This window comes from Myxine glutinosa, chromosome 11 (genome assembly GCF_964187855.1).
Source record: "Myxine glutinosa chromosome 11, kmMyxGlut1.1, whole genome shotgun sequence".
In the NCBI taxonomy this organism is placed as follows: Eukaryota; Metazoa; Chordata; class Myxini; order Myxiniformes; family Myxinidae; genus Myxine; species Myxine glutinosa.
Genome location: NC_136271.1, coordinates 88,612,116 through 88,640,112, shown reverse-complemented (window position 1 = coordinate 88,640,112; position 27,997 = coordinate 88,612,116). Strand labels below are relative to the sequence as shown.

Sequence of the window (27,997 nt, the reverse complement as noted above, 5' to 3'; positions counted from 1 at the left end):
AGTTATGTTGAAACGAAGGATCTTCCTTGAAAGAAGATAGAGAATACGTGATAGCAAAGGAGGGTCAACGTCAGGGAGGAGCTACGTCAGTGAGAAGGAGGAGCTACGGGACATCGAAGGAGGAGGAGTTACGGGACAGCGAAGGAGGAGGAGCTACGTTGAGGAGGAGGAGCTACGGGACAGCGAAGGAGGAGGAGCTACGGGACAGCGAAGGAGGAGGAGCTACGTTGAGGCGAAGGAGGAGGAGCTATGTGACAGCGAAGGAGGAGTTACCGGACAGGCAAGAAGTTTGGAGGGGTCGGTGTCGATTGGAAACGAGGAAGCAATGGGAGCATCGGGGTTATTAAAATAGTACATGTAATAGTAAATGTATCATACGAGCACGTTTAATTTATGGTCTCTTTGAGGGAAGGGTAAGGAGCGAGCGTCGAAAGGAGGAGAAGGACAGAATATCGGAGCGGCGCAAGGAAGGGGAGGAGTGAAGAGTGAGTCGCTTCCTCACATCAAGTCGTTCGTCTCCGCATGATTCGCTCTTCAGACTCGGTGTTCGCAGCGCGCTGGGACCGCGGGCGCCCTCGGATGGCCTGAGCCTGAGGCGAGCGATACGTTGGTCGTTGCGCATCTGTGATCCCCGGTGGAAATGATGTGCACGATAAGAGCGAAAGCAATAACAGGAGGTTCGACGGTCGCGGACAATCACAATGGCGGGATTCGGGGTCCCAGCGCCTGAGGTGCGCGGCCGTGCAATCGAGGGACGACGGTAAAACAACAACAAACCGTTAGAAAAAGAGGGATCTGAGGAGGACGAGGAGGCCTTGACCGTCCGGTGGCGGCCATGCCGCGGACACGAGCCTTCTCGGAGCCCGAGTGCTCGGCCGAGTACTCGGCGGAATACTCGGTGAGCGTCCCCTCAGAGACCGGCGCGGCGCTCGAACGCAACAACCGCGACGTGACCGTCCGCAGCACCGGGTGCTGCCTGTGCTTGCCGCGCTTCCTGCGCCTCACCTTCCGCCCGGAGTCCCAGGAAAACCTGTATCAAACGTACTTCAAGCGCCAGCGGCACGACACACTGTTGGTGCTGGTGGTGTTCGCGGCGCTCTTCGATTGCTACGTCATCGTGATGTGCACCGTCAGGTACTCGCAGGACAAGCTTCCGCGTGTGCTCGTCGCGTCCATCACGCTCGTCGCCAACGTCTCCTTGGCCGTGCTCCTGTGGTTCCGTCTGCTGCCCGTGCGCATCCTGCACAAGTTCATTCCGTACGCGCTCTGGATCCTCATCGAGGGACAGATCTTCTGCTACATGGGTCTCAACTTCGCGGGTTTCCACGAGGCGAGCGACTCGGCCGACTGGCAGGCGTTCTTCACGTACGCGCTCTTCCTGACGCTTCCTTTACGTCTCACGCCGGTGGTCTTCATGAGCGTCTTTTCGTGCGGCATTCACACTCTCGTGCTGGGGGTCACCATTGTGCAGGAGCAACAGCGCACCGTCATCGTCACCGAGCTCTTGGTGCAGGTAAGGTCTTCACCAAGTTCAACGTGGTTGTACCGTCGTGTAGACCGAAGGTCGATTCAGGATGTTTACCGGAGATGGTTGTACCGTCGTGTAGACCGAAGGTCGATTCAGGATGGTCACTAGATGTGGTTGTACCGTCGTGTAGACCGAAGGTCGATTCAGGATGGTCACTACAGTACAGGTGGTTGTAATTGTATCGTAGTGCAGACAGAAGGTCTATTCAGGATGTTCACTGGAGGTGGTTTTACTGTTGTGTAGACCGAAGGTCGGTTCAGGATGTTCACTACAGGTGGTTGTGCCGTCGTGTAGACCGAAGGTCGATTAAGGATGTTCAATATAGGTTGTTGTACTGTCGTGTAGACCAAAGGTCGATTCAGGATGTTCACCGGAGATGGTTGTACCGTAGTGTAGACCGAAGGTCGATTCAGGATGTTCACTAGAGGTGGTTGTACCGTCGTGTAGACCGAAGGTCGATTCAGGATGTTCACTGGAGGTGGTTTTACTGTTGTGTAGACCGAAGGTCGATTCAGGATGTTCACTGGAGGTGGTTGTACCATCGTGTAGACCGAAGGTCGATTGAGGATGTTCATTATAGGTGGTTGTACCGTCGTATGGACCGAATGTCGATTCAGGATGTTCACAGGAGGCGGTTGTACCGTCGTGTAGACCAAAGGTCGGTTCAGGATGTTCACTACAGGTGGTTGTGCCGTCGTGTAGACCGAAGGTCGATTAAGGATGTTCAATTATAGGTTGTTGTACCGTCGTGTAGACCAAAGGTCGATTCAGGATGTTCACAGGAGGTGGTTGTACCATAGGCATAGTGTAGACCGAAGGTCGATTCAGGATGTTCACTAGAGGTGGTTGTACCGTAGTGTAGACCGAAGGTCGATTCAGGATGTTCACTAGAGGTGGTTGTACCGTCGTGTAGACCGAAGGTCGATTCAGGAAGTTCACTACAGGTGGTTGTAGCGTAGTGCAGACAGAAGGTCTATTCAGGATGTTCACGAGGTGGTTTTACTGTTGTGTAGACCGAAGGTCGATTCAGGATGTTCACTGGAGGTGGTTTTACTGTTTTGTAGACCGAAGGTCGATTCAGGATGTTCACTGGAGGTGGTTGTGCCGTCGTGTAGACCGAAGGTCGATTGAGGATGTTCATTATAGGTGGTTGTACCATCGTATGGACCGAATGTCGATTCAGGATGTTCACAGGAGGTGGTTGTACCGTCGTGTAGACCAAAGGTCGATTCAGGATGTTCACTTGAGGTGGTTGTACCGTCGTGTGGAGCGAAGGTCGGTTCAGGATGTTCACTACAGGTGGTTGTGCCGTCGTGTAGACCGAAGGTCGATTAAGGATGTTCAATATAGGTTGTTGTACTGTCGTGTAGACCAAAGGTCGATTCAGGATGTTCACCGGAGATGGTTGTACCGTAGTTTAGACCGAAGGTCGATTCAGGATGTTCACTAGAGGTGGTTGTAGCTTGTACCGTCGTGTAGACCGAAGGTCGATTCAGGATGTTCACTAGAGGTGGTTGTACCGTCGTGTAGACCGAAGGTCGATTCAGGATGTTCACTATAGGTGGTTGTACCGTCGTGTAGACCGAAGGTCGATTCAGGATGTTCACTGGAGGTGGTTGTGCCGTCGTGCTGACCGAAGGTCGATTCAGGATGTTCACTACAGGTGGTTGTGCCATCGTGTAGACCGAAGGTCGATTCATGATGTTCACTGGAGGTGGTTGCACCATCGTGTAGACCGAAGGTCGATTCATGATGTTCACTATAGGTTGTTGTACTGTCGTGTAGACCGAAGGTCGATTCAGGATGTTCACTATAGGTGGTTCTACTGTCGTGTAGACCGAAGGTCGATTCAGGATGTTCACTATAGGTTGTTGTAGTTGTACTGTCGTGTAGACCGAAGGTCGATTCAGGATGTTCACTATAGGTGGTTCTACTGTCGTGTAGACCGAAGGTCGATTCAGGATGTTCACTATAGGTGGTTCTACTGTCGTGTAGACCGAAGGTCGATTCAGGATGTTCACTATAGGTTGTTGTAGTTGTACTGTCGTGTAGACCGAAGGTCGATTCAGGATGTTCACTATAGGTGGTTCTACTGTCGTGTAGACCGAAGGTCGATTCAGGATGTTCACTATAGGTGGTTCTACTGTCGTGTAGACCGAAGGTCGATTCAGGATGTTCACTGGAGGTGGTTGTACCGTCGTGTAGACCGAAGGTCGATTCATGATGTTCACTGGAGGTGGTTGCACCATCGTGTAGACCGAAGGTCGATTCATGATGTTCACTGGAGGTGGTTGCACCATCGTGTAGACCGAAGGTCGATTCATGATGTTCACTGGAGGTGGTTGTGCCGTCGTGTAGACCGAAGGTCGATTCAGGATGTTCACTATAGGTTGTTGTGCCGTCGTGTAGACCGAAGGTCGATTCAGGATGTTCACTATAGGTGGTTCTACTGTCGTGTAGACCGAAGGTCGATTCAGGATGTTCACTGGAGGTGGTTCTACTGTCGTGTAGACCGAAGGTCGATTCAGGATGTTCACTGACATGTACACTATGAGTAACAGCTCCAATTTACCCGTTGAAGCGTCAGTCGTTTATCGTTGATTGTCGCAAATAACCTGGAGGTTGTTTTTGAGGTCCACGAGTGTTGACCTGATGGTGCTGAGGTAGCACACTTGCCTTCCTGTGCGGTCCAGTCTGGATTCCATTCCCGACCCGAGTAAAAACTCTAGGGTTGGTGCTTTGGAGGCAGGGTGTTGCATCGCAAAGTGCGCCGTCCCTCGGAATGACGTTAAGCCGGGTGTCCTGCCCAGTTATTATTGTAATTCTGGCCCATGGGTCCTCCCAAGACAGTGTGGAGGTATCTCACGTACATTTGGGCCTAGTCTAGGCTGGGTTCGATTTCCGGTTGTCGATAAACTGTCGCAGGCATGGAGTTGCATCACAAAGTGCGCAGTCCTTCCATAATAAGATGGTTGGCCCATAAGTCGGTGGATGTAAGATATCCCACGGTGTCATTTAGGTCTGGCCAGCCGGTTCGTGAAAGGTTTGGCCCAAAGACGTTCCATGGCCGCCCCCACAAGAAAGTGCTGGCCCCACTTCACGGTCAATAACTGTTTATTGGAGATCAAGGGCCCAGAATGTGCTTCATACTCATAATGGTGTGCACTTGAATTTGTCGAATTCTTTGCATTGGTTGATGACGCACCACATGTCTGCGTCTGCATCTCTGTCTGTGTCTGGGACTCAGCCATGCATCCTGAACGTGATTCCAATGTCAGGTTTGCATCACTTCCCAAGGCCTTCAATGTGAACAAGAACCTTGATTTCATTTTGTGGATTTCAAAAATGCTGAGAAACGTGTCCGAGCTCGATGATTACCTGCACTTCATTCTCATCACTGATTATGTCCATCAACAACAACCGTTTTCTAATGATTATTCCTGGCCAGGTTCCAACTTCCTGCCCTGAGATACAGGGGGGCACTGCCTCAGCTGCACGGCCACGACACATCCCTCATGCACATGCTGCAAACGGATGAGTGTGTGGATACCTGCAACTACTATGTATGATACCAGACTATGCTTCCAATTCCTAACTTGGATTTCTAGAGGAGTACGAGAATTGCTTGAAATGAGGTCGAAGTGTCCCTTTAATGCAGACAGGTTTTGTACTTGTCGGCATTTTTACAGCAGCTGTAGCCTCAAATCGATTTGAGATATCATCGCCAAGAATGGCTGTGCTGCTTGATAACCTTGTATTATATACATCAACAGGAGGTATCACGATGTTTGGCTCAGTGTTCTCAACCCCGGTCTTGGCAAAATCCTGATCGTGAATGTGATAGCGTCTCCTAAACTTGTTGAGAGACCACTTGCCTTATTCCAATTTTTTTTTTAAATCTCAACAAGAGTTGAACCTTTAACGATGATGTTCACTGGTTTCTGGATTATGTCGATGTCCCTGAACTGGGCAAACCCACCTTCCCTCCCGACCCAAAGGATGAGTAACATGACCAGGGTATTGATGATGGTTACACTTCATCATTGCTCACTTCCAGGAGTACAACAGCTCAGTGTCTGTTTTAAAACGTATTAAATGTGCACTGATTATGCTGTACTTTAGATCAATATATCAATGTATGGTGTACTTTAGATCAATATATCAATGTATGGTGTACTTTAGATCAATATAATAATGTATGGTGTACTTTAGATCAATATATCAATGTATGGTGTACTTTAGATCAATATAATAATGTATGGTGTACTTTAGATCAATATATCAATGTATGGTGTACTTTAGATCAATATATCAATGTATGGTGTACTTTAGATCAATATAATAATGTATGGTGTACATTAGATCAATATAACAATGTATCGTGTACATTAGATCAATATAACAATGTATGGTGTACTTTAGATCAATATAACAATGTATGGTGTACTTTAGATCAATATAACAATGTATCATGTACATTAGATCAATATAACTGTGTGGTGTACTTTAGATCAATATAACAATGTTTGGTGTACTTTAGATCAATATAACAATGTATCGTGTACATTAGATCAATATAACAATGTATCGTGTACATTAGATCAATATAACTGTGTGGTGTACTTTAGATCAATATAACAATGTATGGTGTACTTTAGATCAATATAATAATGTATGGTGTACTTTAGATCAATATAATAATGTATGGTGTACATTAGATCAATATAACAATGTATCGTGTACATTAGATCAATATAACTGTGTGGTGTACTTTAGATCAATATAACAATGTTTGGTGTACTTTAGATCAATATAACAATGTATCGTGTACATTAGATCAATATAACAATGTATCGTGTACATTAGATCAATATAACTGTGTGGTGTACTTTAGATCAATATAACAATGTTTGGTGTACTTTAGATCAATATAACAATGTATCGTGTACATTAGATCAATATAACAATGTATCGTGTACATTCGATCAATATAACTGTGTGGTGTACTTTAGATCAATATAACAATGTTTGGTGTACTTTAGATCAATATAACAATGTATCGTGTACATTAGATCAATATAACAATGTATCGTGTACATTAGATCAATATAACTGTGTGGTGTACTTTAGATCAATATAACAATGTTTGGTGTACTTTAGATCAATATAACAATGTATCGTGTACATTAGATCAATATAACAATGTATCGTGTACATTAGATCAATATAACTGTGTGGTGTACTTCAGATCAATATATCAATGTATGGTGTACTTTAGATCAATATAATAATGTATGGTGTACTTTAGATCAATATAATAATGTATGGTGTACTTTAGATCAATATATCAATGTATGGTGTACTTTAGATCAATATATCAATGTATGGTGTACTTTAGATCAATATAATAATGTATGGTGTACATTAGATCAATATAACAATGTATCCTGTACATTAGATCAATATAACAATGTATGGTGTACTTTAGATCAATATAACAATGTATGGTGTACTTTAGATCAATATAACAATGTATCATGTACATTAGATCAATATAACTGTGTGGTGTACTTTAGATCAATATAACAATGTTTGGTGTACTTTAGATCAATATAACAATGTATCCTGTACATTAGATCAATATAACAATGTATCGTGTACATTAGATCAATATAACTGTGTGGTGTACTTTAGATCAATATAACAATGTATGTTGTACTTTCGATCAATGTAACAATGTTTGGTGTACTTCAGATCAATATAATAAGGTTTTTTTTTTTTTTTTGTTTTTTTTTTGTATACTGAATCGAGGCTCGTGAAAGAGCTGACATTTACTTCACAAACAAATCAACCAGACAAACAAAATATATAAAAAGAGGGAGCGGAAGACAAGAGAATGGGAAGCACACAAACACTTGAGAGCACACAACATCTAAGAGCAGGGAGATGTGTGGGAGGGAGAGGGCTTGGGGGGAGGAGGTGTGGGAAGGGGGGTCGGGGGGGGTGGGAGAGTATAAAACACAAGGACACCAAGGACTTCCAGGACAGAAGTTGGTATTTCAAAAAGTGGAATTGGGGTGAAATTATCGGGGATAGAAAAGATCAAAGTTTTGGATGGGGGAAGATAAGAGATGGTGGTGAACAGCTGTTTTAAAGACCTGGAGGGTGGAGTGGGATTGAAGAGAGTGAGGGAGTTTGTTCCAGAGGCAGGATAAAAGAGGAATGAAGGAGTGAAGGTGAGCAGAGAGTCTTGATTTTGGCAGTTTAACCATAAGAGGGTTGCAGGCAGATCTTGTGCGACCTGTAGGAATATTTGCGGGACAGAGCCCAGAGAGAGCTGGGGGGGCAAGGCCAGAGAGGAGTCGGTAGAAGACGGAAAGACCACCAACCTGCCTGCGGTGAGTGAGTGAGAGGCCCTTGGAGTTAGCTTCATCGTGGGAGATTCCAATGATTCTGAATGCTTTGCTTTCAACAGCGTGAAGACGAGCTTGCTGTGAGGCAGGAGCACCAGCCCAGAGGGGAGAGCAGTATTCCATTGAGCTCTGGATGAAAGCCTTGTACGTGGTGAGGAGCTCAGGTGTGCCAAGGAAGGACTTCGCACGACGGAGGATGCCCAGTCGGCGACTGGCTTTGGAGGCCAGATTTGAAATGTGGTTTTCCCAGGAAAGATCATGGCAGATAGTGAGACCCAAAAGTTTGAGTGACAGAACTTCTTGGAGAGGATTATTCAGAAAGTAGATGGGAGGGTTGTCCAGTCGGTCTTTTCGGAGAGACATCGTAAGAGTGTGAGATTTGTCAGGATTGAAAGACATGTTCCACTTGTTTGCCCAGTCTGTGATTTTGTCCAGGTCTGCAGAGAGTGAGGAGGCTGCAGACTGCCGATCTGAGGGATGAAGAATGGAGCGACAGAGAGTAGAGTCATCAGCAAAGAGATAGAGAGGATTTTCAAGAGAGTCGGAGAGATCATTGATGAAGACCAGAAAATGCACAGGGCCCAGAACACTGCCTTGGGGAACTCCAGCCTGAACAGGAAGAGGAGATGAGAGAAACCCATTCAGGGCCACACGTTGACTACGACGAGAGAGGACGTCCGGCAGCCATGCGTGGAGATTTCCATGGATACCAACAGAGGAGAGTTTGGTGAGCAGAGCGGGGTGCCAGACCGTATCGAAGGCACGTGATATGTCAAGGGAGACAGCTCTAATTTCCTGTTTGGCATTGAGGACCTCCATCCATTGCTGAGAAAGCAGTAGCAGCATGTCCAGAGTAGAGTGACCAGGTCTGAAACCAAATTCATGATCAGAGATCAAGCCATTGGAGAAGAGGAAAGATTTCAAATCTGAAGCAATGATGGAATCCATGACTTTACTGATAATTGAGAGAAGGCTGATTGGTCTGTAGTTGCTGGGATCTGTTTTTGCACCTTTTTTGTGCAAAGCGGTGATGTTGGCCGATTTCCAAGCAGATGGCAGATGACCTTGAGCAAAAGAGAGTGTGAAGAGAACAGAGAGAGGGAGTGAAAGAGCGGAAGAACAAGATTTTAGGACCCGTGGGCTGATGCCGTCAGGTCCAGTTGCAGAATCAGTGTCGAGGGTTGACAGAAACTTTTCCACCTTGTCAGGAGGAAAGGACACAGAGTCCAGGAGCAGCTGGGTACGACTGGGTACGGTGGGTACAGAGAGGGATGGGTTTGGGACACAAGATTTAGAGGCAAACACAGAGTTGAGGCATTCAGCTTTTTCACGCGCGGAGTCAGCCGTGTGGCCGTTTGAGGTGAGGGAGGGGATGGAGGGGGAACAAACACCAGAAACAGATTTGACCAGACGCCACCAGGGTGGTATACTTTAGATCAATATAACAATGTATGGTGTACTTTAGATCAATATAACAATGTATGGTGTACTTCAGATCAATATAACAATATATCGTGTACTTTAGATCAATATAACAATGTATCATGTACATTAGATCAATATAACTGTGTGGTGTACTTTAGATCAATATAATAATGTATGGTGTACTTAAGATCAATATAACAATGTATGATGTACTTTAGATCAATATAACAATGTATGGTGTACTTTAGATCAATATAACAATGTGTCATGTACATTAGATCAATATAACTGTGTGGTGTACTTTAGATCAATATAACAATGCTTCGTGTACTTTAGATCAATATAACAATGTATCGTGTACATTAGATCAATATAACTGTGTGGTGTACTTTAGATCAATATAACAATGTATGGTGTGCTTTCGATCAATATAACAATGTTTGGTGTACTTTAGATTAATATAACAATGTATGGTGTACTTTAGATCAATATAATAATGTATGGTGTACTTTAGATCAATATAATAATGTGTGGTGAACTTTAGATCAATATAATAATGTATGGTGTACTTTAGATCAATATAACAATGTATGGTGTACTTTAGATCAATATAATAATGTATGGTGTACTTTAGATCAATATAATAATGTATGGTGAACTTTAGATCAATGTAAAAATGTATGGTGTACTTTAGATCAATATAATAATGTATGGTGAACTTTAGATCAATGTTAAAATGTATGGTGTACTTTAGATCAATATAACCATGTATGTTGTACTTTAATGTAAAAATGTTTGGTGGACTTTAGATTAATATAACAATGTATGCTGTACTTTAGATCAATATAATAATGTATGGTGTACTTTAGATCAATATAATAATGTTTGGTGTACTTTAGAGCAATACAATAATGTATGGTGTACTTTAGATCAATATAATGTATGGTGTACTTTAGATCAATATAATAATGTATCGTGTACATTAGATCAATATAACAATGTTTCGTGTACATTAGATCAATATAACAATGTATCGTGTACTTCAGATCAATATAACAATGTGTGGTGTACTTTAGATCAATATAACAATGTATGGTGTACTTTAGATCAATATATCAATGTATGGTGTACTTTAGATCAATATAACAATGTATGGTGTACTTTAGATCAATATAATAATGTATGGTGTACTTTAGATCAATATAATAATGTATGGTGAACTTTAGATCAATGTTAAAATGTATGGTGTACTTTAGATCAATATAACCATGTATGTTGTACTTTAATGTAAAAATGTTTGGTGGACTTTAGATTAATATAACAATGTATGCTGTACTTTAGATCAATATAATAATGTATGGTGTACTTTAGATCAATATAATAATGTTTGGTGTACTTTAGAGCAATACAATAATGTATGGTGTACTTTAGATCAATATAATGTATGGTGTACTTTAGATCAATATAATAATGTATCGTGTACATTAGATCAATATAACAATGTTTCGTGTACATTAGATCAATATAACAATGTATCGTGTACTTCAGATCAATATAACAATGTGTGGTGTACTTTAGATCAATATAACAATGTATGGTGTACTTTAGATCAATATATCAATGTATGGTGTACTTCAGATCAATATAATAATGTATGGTGTACTTTCGATCAATATAACAATGTATGGTGTACTTTAGATCAATATAACAATGTATAGTGTACTTTAGATCAATATAACAATGTATGGTGTACTTTAGATCAATGTAAAAATGTATGGTGTACTTTAGATCAATATAATAATGTATGGTGAACTTTAGATCAATGTGAAAATGTATGGTGTACTTTAGATCAATATCATAATGTATGGTGTACTTTCGATCAATATAACAATGTATGGTGTACTGTAGATCAATATAACAATGTATGGTGTACTTTAGATTCATGTAAAAATGTTTGGTGTACTTTAGATTAATATAACAATGTATGGTGTACTTTAGATCAATATAATAATATATGGTGTACTTTCGATCAATATAATAATGTATGGTGTACTTTAGATCAATATATTGTATGGTGTACGTTAGATCAATATAATAATGTTTCGTGTACTTTAGAGCAATATAGCAATGTATGGTATACTTTAGATCAATATAATAATGTACATGTGGATTGTAGATCAATGGTGATGTGAGTTATGATACTTATTGCTTCTCTCTTTATTTGTAGTTTACTTGTTCTGCTTTACTTCATGTAACTGACATGTAACTAACAATGGGGAAAACTGTTCTGTTGGAAGTAATGTTGTGCAAGTTAAACTAGAGAGGTTATGGACCCACCTTACCCCACACAGTCTTAAGAAACGACGACATGAGCTGTGTTTGCGATCGGCAAATTTGATTGTTCGTGATGACGTAAAATGCCGTAATATTTTGTCCAAGTACTATCAAATGTACGGGTTTTGAAAATGATAAAAAGGTGATTTTTGTTCTGCAGTGTTGAAGTATATAATTTGATTTAAATGAAATAAAGATTAAAAAAGATGCATAAATAAATTAATTCCAGAAGTTCACTGCCGTGGATGCAGTGTCTACCCTATCTAACTCATACATTAGTTCTTCGTGCCTGTTTTTTGTGTCATTTTTGACATCCTTAAAAGCAGAAAGTTTCCTTTTGGAGTTATTTTCAATTTTGTTTCAATGCCAGACAGGTAGACAGAATATAAAACAATCTTGCTCCTCTCTTAGACTAGTCAAATTTCTGTGAAACGTGAATTCATGAGGCATTTTTGAGTAAAAGCAAGCAAACCACTTTTTCTGGGGTAGTTTTTCGTGCTGAATACGAATCTGTTGTTTGCCAAGCCCAAAAATGCGTAATTAGGTCACTAATCAAGGTCAAAGGTCAATGAGTGCAAAATTCAAAATTTTTGAAAAAATGTTTTATTTTACATCACCTATCTGTACATTTCAATTATTTTACAGTATTTTGTCTGGTAAGGTTACTACAGCTTTTCACAATTATGAAAGTAAAGGGAATTGTGAAGGGAAAAAATCAGATTTTTGTGAATATATCCGTAATGAAGCAACTTTTCGTTTTTTGACATACTGTTTTAATTCACTTGAATTGTTGCCTTAAATACCATCAGTGAAGTGGTTTACCTGAGTCCTATATAATAGCAAGATTGTTTTCTACACTAAATGTCAAATTTTTTTTTTTTTTTTTTTTTTTTTTTTTATTATACAAGATCGAGGCTCGTGAAAGAGCGAAATATTTGACTAATTAGCCACTTAATTAAGGCTAACAGTCACAAGGCGCAAAGTGCACTTACATGGCACAAGGCGCAAAATGCACTTCATGGCAAACATGTTTGGAGTGCAGGCAGTTGATCATTATCACATGTATTCTTAATTGGACATGGTGGGACATGTATCACATGGACATACTGCTTCTACTCTTTCAACAATGGCTTGATGCCCTTAATGTCAGATATGAGATCAGGGCCGTCTCTCTGGACATATCTCAAGCTTTTGATACAGCCTGGTATCCCACCTTACACTCCAAACTGTCTGCGTATAGCATCAAAGGCTTACTGACTTCTTCTATTCTCGTAGCCAACGTGTGGCTCTCAACAGAATCCTTTCATCTTCTCTCTTTGTCAAGGCTAGTATGTCCTCAGGCAGTGTTCTGGGCTTGGTCCTATTCCTGATCTTCATCATTGTTGCTCTCTAATAACTCTCTGGAAAATCCCCTTTATCTATTTGCTGGTGACATCCTTCAGCCTTCAGAGAGGCAGGCTGTAGCCTCTTCCCTCTCTTCAGACTATGACAAAATCACCAGCTGGTCAAACTGACATGGTCAGTTGGTTGTCTGTCCACTGTTTTCTGGTGGGTGTCAGTTGGGGATAATTTGACCAATTGGACATGTCAGTTGGGGATACAACCCCTGATCAACTGTTATCACAGCGTAGCGGTTATTCAGGGCACTTGCGACATGTAGTGCCCTGCGCACCATGGTGTTCAAAGTGGAATGTTCATGAGCTGGGGCTAGTATGATTGGCATATAGCCAATGGTAGTTTTGGGTGGTTCCTCCTTAGTGCTGTGCAACTGGTTGAACGTGGTCCAGGAATATCTTTCGCTTTCTCCTTGGCGAGATGCTAAGAATGCCATGTCCCGATGTTCACTGTCTTGAAGAGCACTGCCAGTATCTTTCTCCCTAAGAAACCATCCTGTTTCAACCTCACCAAACTCGGGAATGAGGGTATCCTTGTTGATGTATACCTCATGGATCTTTTCAACTGCTGTTGGTATATCCAACGTTGACGTATTGGATGGTTTGATGTCTCCAAGACCGCTTTCAGCAGATGGCCCCCTCTGCCAGGCAGCTAACTGAGTAGCGTGAAATGTATTTTTGCCATCTAGGGTAGAGTCATTGATGTCAATATTGTCGCCAGAAAAATGCACAAATCGTCCCGAAACCAGGTTGCTGGTAACAACTGCCCCAGTTTCTTGATCAAGCGCTTTCAGAGTGTTTTCAGCCATGGCAGTGTCATACCTAAGAACCCGGTTATAGCTGATTATGTGCCCAGCATTATGGAATAGCTCAACTAATTTCTTTGATCGAGTTGACTGGTGCAGCGTCATACCCATTCCAACGTGTTTAGGCGGTGCCTTCTTGTCTCCACATACACCATAGACCATGTCTTGTCCAATGCTAAGGACCCTTGTCTTCTTCACCCAACCAGTTTCAGACATCTCACTTTCGTCAAACTCAGCATCGACACTACTTTGGCCTCCAAGCAAGATATTCACAAACATGAGTACAGATGGTGGTACACTTGCCAACTCTGCTTTTTCGCTTACATCGCAACCTTCGAATGCAGGATGTGACATGATATCACTGCGGAGTTGCAGAGCAACGTGCACTAAAGACAGAAAATGATCATCCTGTTGTCTAAATATGGGAATATAGTCTGCACTGTTCTGACCGCACACCATTTCTGAAAGAGGTATGTGACTGAAATGTCGTGGAAGAAGCAAAGTTTGTTTCTCTGAAGGCGTCAAATTTCTTAGCACAAGAAATTCATAAATGTCCCCAATGCAATTCGACAAAGTTTCTTTAAAAGTCCCCAGTCTACTAAGATACGATGTAGGAATTGTGCCGTCGCACTCACTGGCTAACTCTTTGTACCTCTCGAACACTGCAGATAGTTCAAATACGTGCCCTTTCTCAGCAGAGTGACGCAGCTCTTGACACAACCATGATATCGCCATGTCTGCTGATTTGCTTTCAGTTTCCGCCCTTTTGACATCCCTAAAGAATTTACTAAGACAGTTAACATGGTAACATGCCTCAGCTGAGATTAAATCATTCTCATTTGCAGTACGGACTAAGATGTTATGTACAAATTTAGCTTTTTCCGTAATTTCATTACTCATTTTGAAGGTTGTGACACGACTTGTCTTCTGCTTCTTGTCAAAGTTCTGGCAGAACATACACAATGTCCAGTTCATCTTAGTAGTACTACTGCGTAAAAACGGACATGCTTCAGCCGAAACACTCTTTCTTTCAGGATCTTTTTCGTTTTTCGATTGTTCCTTGGCTAGCTTAGCATTTATTTTCCCCTTGTGTGTGTATGCAGAGTAACATAGCTTATGCCATTTAAGTTTGGGGAGACTTTCTGGAGGCTCTGCAAAGAGAGTCGAAAGCCTGTCCACGGCTGATCGAAATTCATAGTGTCTAAGTTTGCATCGGAGCTCGGTCGCCTCTCTGATGGCAGCAATACCCTGGTTTGTCTGGTTGAAAATCGTATCTTTGACCTGGCTAGTTCCCTGACAAATGATACAAAGTTCAAACGACACATCCTCACGCTGTCGCTTGAGGCTGGCAATAGGTTCCATGGTTGGCCTGAGGGGAGAAACAGAAACCAAACTAAGCACCAGGCACGCATGTTCTGACCATGAAAACTACAACGTTGTATGATATACTGCAACAGCCCTTAAATGATCGAATAAGCGCAGGCAGTGTTGGCCCGGGTTTTAATCTTATTCTCAAAGACACAAAGTAAAGCTTCTTCAAGACAAAACATCTAACCGATATCACTAATTCATTAGTGGTAGATGCATTAGGCACTCATCGTCAATGCCCATGCCCTGCCTGTCTTTTTGCTACTGTTAGGTAAATGTACATGTATGTAGGCCTGCCTATGATGTGAGATGTCAAGCATACATTACACATTTGTATGTACATGTATCTCACCAAAGAAGAATGCATTCCTTTACTTTCATTTGATTTTATATTTCATTTTTTAACAATCTTAAAAAGACCCTTACCTGTACTCCTGAAATGTTTAATGCCTGATGCCTAGGGTACGAACTAGATGGCTTATGCTAGGCTATTAGATTCATTCTTCATCATTAAGGGTCTATTGAAGAACACCCTGCTCTGTCTGAATGGAAATGATTTGACAAACATGGCAAATGCATTGGGGTCAGAAAGATGAAGCCACTTTCACTGTTGAGTGAAAGGGATGGTTTCAAGTGCAAGTAACTGTTACGTCATTGCAAGACTTTCGCACTCATTGACCTTTGACCTATGTTGTTTACCGGTGACATTTAGATTCTGTCTTTATAAAATCTATCTCTAGACCATCAATAGGAGCATAAAAACTCTGCCCCATTGTGCATTTAGAGGTTAAACTGCAAGCAAATTACGCAAAAACTAATTGTCGCCCCTTACAGAGATAAAGGCAAATGAGCATAGATGTGTCCTCACGTTTTCCTTTAAAAATAAGATTTTGAAAAGCTTTAGCAACCTTACTAGACAAAATATTGTAAAATAATTGAAATGTACAGATAGGGGATGTAAAATAAAGCATTTTTTCAAAAATTTTGAATTTTGCACTCATTGACCTTTGACCTTGATTAGTGACCTAATTACGCATTTTTGGGCTTGGCAAACAACAGATTCATATTCAGCATGAAAAACTACCCCAGAAAAAGTGGTTTGCTTGCTTTTACTCAAAAATGCCTCAATCATTCTATAAAGGCACATTTTCAGATTTTTTGACTAGGCTATCTGTGCACATGTGATCGGGACAAATTTAGAGCCAAAGTACTGTTGAACTGCAGAGTTGTTTTCCAATTTGTGTTCAAAATACAACATTCAATGGAAATGATGTTGTTCGTCGATCATAAACTGACGTTTGTGGACAGCTTTTCGCCTTATGTGCATGGGGTAAAAATGTTACACCTCATCGTGTTCTTTACCATGGCTCTTCCAAGCTTGGTAAGTGAAAAGACTGCAAAGGATTTGATGCACCCACACACTTGGTTTAGCAGGCCCAGCAAGTTTAAGTCAGATTTGCATAGTTACCACATCGGAGAGTGAGAAACATAAAGGCATGCACCTCCAGCAGAGAACACTGGTGCCCAGGAATGGAGACCGTTTATAACCAGGGAATAGTTTGAGGATGAACACCTGATTTGCACGATGAGCTTACTTGCTAATGCACGATCATCACACATTGCCCAAAGACTGGAAAGGTGCAACAACCCAATTTGGTATTTTTTTGTGAATAGTACAATATCCGGTTGCTATGTCAGGTTGGTGTTGCAGAGTGAAGCAGAAAGACTTTGAGACTATTGCAGAATTAATAAATTATTTTTACCTGAATAAGTGTGAAATTTTAGTCTCATTTGTTTATAGCAGTATGTACCAGCAAATAACCCAGCCCCACTGGGCTGTTGGATGGGGATTGGTTTCCAATAGAGTGTGGAATATTTCAGGAGTTTGTGAGGAATGTCCTTTAATATTATTTAATAGGTACCAACTGTTAATACAGTGTGTCCCTGGAATTCGCGGTCTCAACATTCGCGGACCCCACGGCTGCTTCTGCATTTGCGACCCTGTGCCTCTCTGTGCACAATCTTGCTCCTCTCTGTGCACATGTGATCGGGACAAATTTAGAGCCAAAGTACTGTTGAACTGCAGAGTTGTTTTCCAATTTGTGTTCAAAATACAACATTCAATGGAAATGATGTTGTTCATCGATCATAAACTGACGTTTGTGGACAGCTTTTCGCCTTACGTGTATGGGGTAAAAATGTTACACCTCATCGTGTTCTTTACCATGGCTCTTCCAAGTTTGGTAAGTGAAAAGACTGCAAAGGATTTGATGCACCCACACACTTGGTTTAGCAGGCCCAGCAAGTTTAAGTCAGATTTGCATAGTTACCACATCGGAGAGTGAGAAACATAAAGGCATGCACCTCCAGCAGAGAACACTGGTGCCCAGGAATGGAGACCGATTATAGCACAGATTATAGACCACACCGAGACCGTTTATAGCAGTATGTACCAGCAAATAACCCAGCCCCACTGGGCTGTTGGATGGGGATTGGTTTCCAATAGAGTGTGGAATATTTCAGGAGTTTGTGAGGAATGTCCTTTAATATTATTTAATAGGTACCAACTGTTAATACAGTGTGTCCCTGGAATTCGCGGTCTCAACATTCGCGGACCCCGCGGCTGCTTCTGCATTTGCGACCCTGTGCCCCCATGTATTCGTGGTTTTTCGCGGGTGCAAAAAAAAATCTCCCACCAGCTGTGCACATGACACTTCTAAAAGCATCTTCCACACGTCATGCATAAACGACTTTCGGCCGCACATAAACCATTTCCCACCAACTGTGCACAATACAGTTCTGAAAGGATCTTCCACACAAACATAAAGCCGCTGTACATGCACAACAACGCAATTCGCCATTCTTTTTGTGGGCGTATTTGTGTTTTTTTGTGTTTTTTATTCACGATTTTTCTGACCTACATTTGCGGCCCTGTGCTTCACGTATTTGTGGTTTTCTGCAGGGGTATTGGCGGTTTTTCACTGGATTTTAGATTTTTCCCTTATAAAGCACACTCCACCAGGAACCTGTCCCCCCTTTCCCTATTGAAACAATGCCCCCAAATTCGCGACATTTTCCAGGAACGCATCCCCCATGAATGTCAAGGTCCGACTGTACTGTAAAGGTTTCTCGGTGAAATAAAAGCCTCAACCCCTCTTTTCTAAATATTTCCCTTTCCTCTCCCCCTCCCCCCCCCGCCCCCCCCCCCACCTGCAACTCTGTCCTCATCTCCCCTTATACAAGTCCTTAACCCCCTACAAAACCTAAGTCCTCCCCTTTAACCCCCTACAAAACCTAAGTCCTCCCCTTATACAAGTCACTAACTGTCAAGACTGCTTGTTTCTCGGCAAAGTAAATTGGTGAGAAGGAAACCATACATTGGATGGAATTGACTGAATAGTATATATATATATATATATATATATATATATATATATATATATATATATTATAATAGCCGTAGATGATTCTGTCTGTCTGTCTGTCTATCTGTTGGGTGTCTGTCCGGGGTGTGGCTTACTCGGTTTGCAGAGTAGCTCCACCCATAGCTCCACCCATTCTGGGAGTGGCTATAAACAAATATCCACCATTTTATTAACTCGCGTAGCTTTGAGTCCTGTTTTGTAGGCCCGTGGTGTCTTGCTCTCCCCCAGTTTTATTTCAAATCAAATTCGATAAATCATTTCATTTTTCACAGTCGCTAACATAGTTTTAGACTCGGTTGAAAAAAAACGGGAAGAAAATCCGATGAAAGTTGCCGTTTATAGAACGAAATGAATTCTCAAAGGCCTGTAACTTCAAGGCCATTGAGTCTCTCTCACGCCTTTATCTCCAATCTAACTCACCATATGATTTCATTTTTATCGATGGTTTTACTTTTAGACTCGGTGTCAGCAATAATTGAGAACAATCCACACACGCGGGAAAATGCAGAGATATATTTTTAAAAATCGCGTCATGGTGTATCATACACCGCCCAACATGACACCGCCGGCAATGTGTCGATATATATTAAAAATTCGCTTTTGCTTTTCCGTTATGATATATTACTATTTCGTTTGATGATAGTCGTCACAAAAACGTCAACAATGATGCCGACATATATTTCTTCGTTTTTATTTCATTCAACATATTAGCCGGAAGTAAAATATGTTTCAGGAAATTACCGAGAGATATTTCTTCGTTTTTTTTATTAGTTATGTGTGCATACACTTTAAATAGGTTTATTTGAAATCTTTAATTTTCCACAAACATTCCACACACGCGGGAAAATGCAGAGATATATTTTTTAAAATCGCGTCATGGTGTATCATACACCGCCCAACATGACACCGACGGCAATGTGTCGATATCTATTTTAAATTCGATATATCATTTCATTTTTCACAGTCGCTAACATAGTTTTAGACTCGGTTGAAAAAAAACGAGAAGAAAATCCGATGAAAGTTGCCGTTTATAGAACGAAATGAATTCTCAAATGCCTGTAACTTCAAGGCCATTGAGTCTCTCTCACGCCTTTATCTCCAATCTAACTCACCATATGATTTCATTTTTATCGATGGTTTTAGAGTCGGTGTCAGCAATAATTGAGAACATTCCACACACGCGGGAAAATGCAGATATATTTTTTAAAATCGCGTCATGGTGTATCATACACCGCCTAACATGACACCGACGGCAACGTGTCGATACATATTAAAAATTCGATATATCATTTCATTTTTCACAGTCGCTAACATAGTTTTCGACTCGGTTGAAAAAAAACGGGAAGGAAATCCAATGAAAGTTGCCGTTTATAGAACGAAATGAATTCTCAAACGCCTGTAACTTCAACTTCAAGGCCATTGAGTCTCTCTCACGCCTTTATCTCCAATCTAACTCACCATATGATTTCATTTTTATCGATGGTTTTGGACTCGGTGTCAGCAATAATTGAGAACATTCCACACACGCGGGAAAATGCAGAGATATATTTTTAAAAATCGCGTCATGGTGTATCATACACCGCCCAACATGACACCGACGGCAACGTGTCGATATATATTAAAAATTCGCTTTTGCTTTTCCGTTAAGATATATTACTTTTTCGTTTGATGACAGTCGTCACAAAAACGTCAACAATGATGCCGACATATATTTCTTCGTTTTTATTTAATTCAACATTATTAGCCGGAAGTAAAATATGTTTCAGGAAATTACCGAGAGATATTTCTTCGTTTTTTAAAATTAGTTATGTGCGAATACACTTTAAATAGGTTTATTTGAAATCTTTAATTTTCCACAATATAATTTACTTGCCATTTATCATTTGATGATTACGAGACAAATTCCTCTTGAGGATCGTGACAATTCATGCGCTGCGTGGAAACTTCTATTTCCAAAATGAATGAGACGATCGATGAAGAACGCAGACTTGAACAGGATGCAGCAAGAAAACGAATGAGACAGGCGAACGAGTCCATCGACGAACGTCAATGCAAACTTGCGGGGTCACCCGTGGGAATCCCACGGGCATGGATGTGTGTGACATTTCGACATATTGAGTTAGATGCTGCACATTCATTTTTACAAAATGGTTACTGGCAAGTCATCAGATCCAGAAATGGTGTAAAAACCACCGTTTAGAGGCCATTTTTCCCCGCAAAGCGGGGGTTGGCCTTTTCGGGGACCGTGGTAGTTGTTGTTTTTTTGTCCCCTTTTTGAAGCAATGTTTTACGGCCGGATGCCCTTCCTGACGCCAACCCTTTTTGCCGCCTTCAACGACAAACAGGGAATTACCAGTGAACTGGTACTCAATTAGCCGACCTCGGAAGGATGACAGGCTGAGTCAACCCCCCTGGCATTAATTCGGCGATCGACCGAGATTCGAACCCAGGATCCTAAGCCGGCACCCTAGCCGCTAGCCCAACACCAGAAATGGTGTCATGAACACAATTTATTTACGCACAAGCACAAAAGCAAGACGGGCCGATTTCCGATTCCGACGGGCGAGACGGGCCGATTTCCGATTCCGACGGGCCGATTTGGAGCAAGAAAAAGAACGAGACGGGAGAAAAAGGAGAGAAACGAGACGGGGAAAGCCGATTGGAGAGGCGAGTGAGGTGCGATTGGAGAGGAGTGTGAGGCGCGATTGGAGAGGAGTGTGAGGCACGATTGGAGAGGAGTGTGAGGCGTGATTGGAGAGGAGTGTGAGGCGTGATTGGAGAGGAGTGTGAGGCACGATTGGAGAGGAGTGATTGGAGGGGAGTGTGAGGCACGATTGGAGAGGAGTGTGAGGCACGATTGGAGAGGAGTGTGAGGCGCGATTGGAGAGGAGTGTGAGGCGCGATTGGAGAGGAGTGTGAGGCGCGATTGGAGAGGCGTGTGAAGGATTGCAGAGGAGAGGAGTGTGAGGGATTGGAGAGGTGAGGGATTGGAAAGGAGAGGGATGTGAGGGTTTGGAGAGGAGAGGAGTGCTAGGTGGAGAGAGGAGAGTGTCAGGTGGAGACAGGAGAGTGTCAGGTGGAGACAGGAGAGTGTCAGGTGGAGAGGAGTGAGGGGTCACATATTATGTGAAATAACTAAATTCACACCATTTCTGGATCTGATGACTTGCCAGTAACCATTTTGTAAAAATGAATGTGCAGCATATAACTCAATATGTCGAAATGTCACACACATCCATGCCCGTGGGATTCCCACGGGTGACCCCGCTAGTATATATATACAGGGTGATTGAAAAGTAACTCCCTATTTTAAAATACTTATAATTTATTTCTTAACTATAATTTTTACAAGAAATGGATATAAGAAGAAAGCGTATAGCATGAAGTTTTATTTAAAATTCGATATGGGCACCAGAATTCGCCACCAGCTTCTCAAGCCGCCCGGGAACCGCGTCAACTGATTTCACCAGGAACTCTTGTGGGATGGAAGACATAACTTCTCGTATTCGCCCTTCAAGTTCTTCCAAAGTCGTTGGTTTGGTACAGTAGACTTGCTCTTTTACCCAACCCCAAAGAAAAAAGTCACATGGTGTTAAGTCAGGGCTCCTGGCTGGCCACTCATATGGACCATGACGACCCATCCATCTCCCAGGGAAGTGGGCATTCAGCATTCACGAACAACAATAGCAAAATGTGGAGGAGCGCCATCGTGCATGAAAATCAAATCTTCAACATTCTCCGAAGCACTGATAATTGGCCAGATTTCGTCTTGCAGCATGGTGCAGGTACCTTTTGGCATTCATGGTATCGCGAAGAATGAAGGGACCTACAATCCTTTCCGAAGTCATTCCACACCACACCGTTACCTTGGGCCGACATTGCGTTTTTTCAGAAATAACACGAGGATCTTCTCCTGCCCAGTAATAGCAGTTGTGACGGTTCACAAACCCACCGATGTGAAATACCGCTTCATCAGACCAGAGGATATTTTTAAAGAGATCAGACCAATCTTCATACCACTAGCTGGGCACGCTCCTGCAGGGTAAGACGTCCAGCCGTTTGTAGGGCTTCCGAATTTCAAACAAAAAATAATCTGAAAAAAATCAACAAAGACTAAATTCTCATACATTAAGGAACAAACACTAAAAATTTGAGAAAATATGACAATAAATAAATAATTTCTAATATTTTAAAATAGGGAGTTACTTTTCAATCACCCTGTATATATATATATATATATATATATATATATATATATATATATATATATATATATATATATATATATATATATATATATGTATATATATATATGTATATATATATATGTATATCTATATATGTATATATATATGTATATATATATATGTATGTATATATATATATGTATATATATATATGTATATATATATGTATATATATATATGTATATATATATATGTATATATATATATATATATATGTATATATATATATGTATATATATATATATATATATGTATATATATATATGTATATATATATATGTATATATATATATATATGTATATATATATATATAATATATATATTGTTGCGAATATGGAATTTGGCCTCCATATCCGCTTGTAAATATTCCCCTATTTTCTCCGATACTCCCCAACTCTCCCTTACCCCATTCCCTAGTCCCATTGTCTGTAAACAACACCCATTAGAGCCGATCTTCCCCTTCATCCCCCCATTAAATGTCGTGCCCAGGTCCCCCGCACCACACGTAGACAACTTTCGGACATCTTCCTAGTTATTCTTATTCTATGTCAGTTAAGGCCTCGTTCCCATTAATTATGACTCTTCGTTGCACCAGAATGTGATTATATGGCACCTGTTAGGAAGTTTAGGACCTCCCCATACCTCTCCGCATCTCTTCCCCATGAAGAAGCGCCAACTACAACAACAACAACAAAAGAGGGGGGCGGCGCGGTGACGGCATGGGGAGTGGGCGTCCTCCTTCCGGCTCGGTTAGCCGCCATTGACCACGCGCTCCACGGGGTTACCACGAAGGGGCTCCCTGTCGGCCCCTCGTCAAGGGCGGAGCCGGTAACCCCCGCACCCAATGAGAAGCCATGAGCCGATGCCATCTGGGGCGGCGCTAACGAGCCGAGGGCGTGTCACTCCCCGCCGGATATACGCGGCCCCGCGCCGGACGTGACGTCAGATGCGCCCCGAGCTTGGAAGGACAAGACGCCACCCTCCCGAGCGCTGAGCGACCTCCCCGGCATCTCCACAAAAGTCGCGACCCACGAGCGCTGAGCGACCTCCCCGCATCTGCTGGACACCACCGTACGTGATTCTGTCCCGGAGCCAGGTGCACCTGAGCCATCGACTGCCGCTTTCCTTGCCATCAAATCCCGTGTGAGTCAGCGTTGTCCCGTTTATCTGTGGTCTGTCTAGGGTTAATATAAGGTTGTGTCTAAGTGCCCACCTTCCTATGTTTCCCTCTTGTCCCTGTAATCTAACCTTTTTCCGTACGAATATACTTGAGAACTGAACCCCTGGTGTCGTATTGTGTCATTATAATCCAGCCGGGTGTCTTCTTTTTCTTATTGAGCCAGCATAGCGCGGCTTCGTCGACGTTCGAGTACAATCGGGTAACTTGTACGGATACGGCGGCCATCCCGCTCGGCCCACCATACCATCAAAGTCGTATCTGTAACAATTGGTGTCGAGGAGTGAGATTCGGACCCGGGACTAAATTAGTTAGGCCCAAATTTTGGGAGGGAAAATCGATCCGGAGCGCGTACTGCGCTCGACAAAATCGATCCGGAGCGCGTACGGCGCTCGACAAAATCGATCCGGAGCGCGGGTACTGCGCTCGACGAAAGTATAACGGCGAAATTTCGAATTTGTTTTACGAAACTCGAATTTTGAAAGTCGCGCTATGGCGGATCAAGACGGCTGGGGTCCGGTAGGGGAGAGTGAAGCAGGGTCGGTCCAGGACCAAATTGAGACACGTGAGGAGAGCGAAACAGCGGGGGTAGCAGACGCGCGAAATGGCGCCTCGCACATAGCTACGTGGGCCGCACCCGCTGCACAAGTGGGAGGGATGGCCCAGATGCAGGTCCTCATGGAGCAATTTATGGCGCAAATGCAGGCGTCCCTCAAACTGCAGAGTAACCAATTGGGGGTAATGGGGAACCGGATGGATGCTCAGGGTGAGCGATTGGAGGGCCAAATGGGGGTAATGGGAAACCAAATGGGGGTAATGAGGGACGAAGCGAGGGGTACCGGTGAGAAGTTAGACAATAATTTTGAGGAGTTAGACAAGAAAATTGGGAAGTTAGACAAAAATTTTGAGGGGTTAGACAATGGGATAAAAGAGGTGAGAAATGGGTTAGAGGGGGTAGAAAATAGAATGGCTGCCCAGGAGAATCAGATAGAGGGAGTGAAAACTGGGTTAACGGGGGTAGAAAACAGAATGGCCGCTCAAGAGAATCAAATGGAAGGGATGCAAAAAGGGTTAGAGGGGTTAGAAAACACCATGGAAGGCAAATTGAGGGACATGAGGGACCAAGCGGAAAGGGAAGTTAACCAAATGGGGCAGCAGATAGAGGGGGTCAGAATGGGGGTAGAAACCAAACTGGATGCTCACAGGGAGGAAATGGAGCAGATGAGGGTGGCATCTGGGCAGGAGATGCAAGTGATGGGAGAGGAGATCAGAGGAGGAGTGAGTGAGGAGGTCGGAGGAGTGCGCGAGGAGGTGAGGCACTGTGAGGAGCACATGGAAAAGGAGGTGAGAAAGGGGACTGTAAAGTTACAAGGGGGCATAGAGGACCTGACGCAGGAGGTGGAGCAGCTGACGGTGGGACAGACGGAGTTAGTGGAGCAGGTTCAAAGGAACACTGCGGTATTAGGAGGGTTAAAAGCGACACAAAACGACATAAAAAACGACTTGATAGCGACAAAGAGGGAATGTCAGATGGTACGTGAGGGACTGACAACGAGGTTGGACGAGGTGATAGAGGTAATGGAGACGAAGGACCGGCAGGTGAGGACGCACATGGAAACGGTCAAGGTAGCCTTGGAGGACGAGCTTGAGGAGACGTACCGGGGAATAAAAGAGGTGAAGCACAAATTAGAAGAAGTGGAAGAAGGGATGAGTGAAATTAAGAAGCGACGGAGAGGGGATAAGAAAGAGATAAAAGAGGAGATAAAAGAATTGGTCCAAAGTCTGTGTTTGGATCGTGATGATGTGCTCATTAACCGAATGAGGGATTCGCAGGTGATGGAGGAGAAGCGAAGAGGAAGAGGACCCGGTGTAAGTGGTGACCAATATGGTCGTGCGTATGATGCGCCAGGTGATTTAAGAAGCTTGGGGGTCGAGATAGACCCGGGTGTTCGTGAGAGGCCGTTGGTGAAGTGTGCGACAGGTCTGGTGTGCGAAAAAGGAGGTGTGCAAGAAAGTCCGACTCTGGGGTGTGTGAGGAAAAAGTGCGTGCCAAGGAGTGAGGGTGCTGGCGAGAGTGAGTCGGTCGTAGCGCGTGTGCGAGGGGGCACATGGAAGCGCGGTGTGGTGAGTGTTACAGAGGATGTGACGGGAGAGTGTGCGCGAGGAAGGTGTGTGACGGACAGGTGCATGGGGAAAGAGTGCGCTGTCAAAGGCAAGGAAGAATGCACAGCTGTGGTGAGTGTTACAGAGGGTGTAACGGGAGAGTGTGCGCGAGAAAGGTGTGTGACGGACAGATGCATGAGGAAAGAGTGCGCTGTCAGAAGTAAGGAAGAGTGTCCACCTGTGGTGAGTGTTACAGAGGGTGTAACGGGAGAGTGTGCGCGAGAAAGGTGTGTGACGGACAGGTGCATGGGGAAAGAGTGTGCTGTCAAGAGTAAGGGTGAGTGCGTTGTCACGAGTGGAGGTGAAAGTAGTGAGAGTGACATGGAGCGTGAGTTAGTTGTGACAGGTGAGCGAGGATGTACACCTGGGATGGAAGGATGCACACCTGGAATGGTAGAGCGTGAGTGGGAATGCACGCTGGAGTTGGTGGTGAGGCACGTGGTTGGGTGTGCGAATGAGAGCACACCTGTGATTGTCACAGAGGAGGTGACCGAGGAGGGGGCGCGAAGAGGTGTATTGGTGAGGTGTGCGAACAACGAATGTGTGCCAAAGTGTTCGGTGGTCAGGTGTGTGACCAAGGCTGTGAGTGGAATGGGTGTGCCTGGGTGTGTAAGGAACGGTACGAGGAGCATGGGCACGGCTGGATGTGTGAGCAAGGAACGGGCTGCGGGGTGTAAGCGTCCAGGTGAAGCATCGACGTTACACGGGTTAGAGGTTAGAGCGACTTTTAGCCGAAGCAGGCCCTCGGTGCGTGCCGGGCCTCGCTTTGAACGGCCGCGTCCAGGCTCCACTAGGCGGAGCTGGCAGCCCGATAGAAAGGGTCGTCATGGCGACCACTTTTTGGTGAGGCATTCCGGCAGGCCGAGATCGAGCCATGGGATGGCTCCGTGCCGAGATGGTGCGTGGGATCTCGGCCCGGGTAAACCTCCTTCCCTGCACCGAATGCGGGATGCATCCAGCCACTGGCACAAAACAACCAGCATTCATTGTTTGGCTTTACGAAGCCGGGCTTTGGACGGGAATTGGCGCACCGAGAGGTATTAGTGAGTAGACTGGGTGATGAGGTTAGTGTTTTGGCCCCAAAATTGGAGAAAAACAAAATTTGATGATTGGCAAGGGATTGGCAGTAGTGATTGGCAGATGATGGGTAGTGATTGGCCAAATTTTTGATTTGTTGAAATTTGATGTGCAAAATTGGTAGTGAGAGACCCCCGATGTGGTGGGATGGCAAATCCACCATCTTTCCCATATGGGGGCAAAGGAGCAATAGCTTGTGGGGTGTATGGCAGTGAAAACTAGCCCGGGTGGGTTAGGATATGGTGTGTAGGGATCTAGCGAAGATGACATTAGGTAACGTTAAGATTAGTTAGTGACTGATACCTGTAGTGGGGACGCAGGTAGATTAGTATGGATGATAATGACGAGGGAGCGCAATAGTTTAAAGGGACGACTGGGAAGCGCAAGTTTCAGAAGGGAGTAGTTAGCTGAGATGATGCCGTGTGTGTGAGAATTGAACAGGTGTGATTGCACAGGTGTGCAACTGGACAGGTGTGTGGAGCAGTGTATGAGTAGTGAGTGTGTGGATCAGCGCGAATGCGCTTGGGGAGAGAAGGGTGCAGGTGGCACCAGGTGTGAGAGCACAGGTGTGCAAGTACAGGTGTGTGGAGAGAGTTGGAGTGAGTGGTACGGAGTGGTGTGCATGGTGCGAAGGTGTGG

The 27,997-nt window shown here is 43.5% G+C and overlaps 1 protein-coding gene across 1 annotated transcript in view; it reads left to right on the top strand.

The window, feature by feature from the left end:
- Positions 1–206: 206 nt before the first annotated feature.
- The window catches only part of ADCY3 (adenylate cyclase 3), a gene marked incomplete in the record, with an annotated part of 286,396 nt that continues 258,605 nt past the window's right edge, over positions 207–27,997 (top strand). The window contains 1 exon segment of the mRNA XM_078786848.1: positions 207–1,513. Coding sequence (XP_078642974.1) covers positions 836–1,513 — 678 coding nt within the window.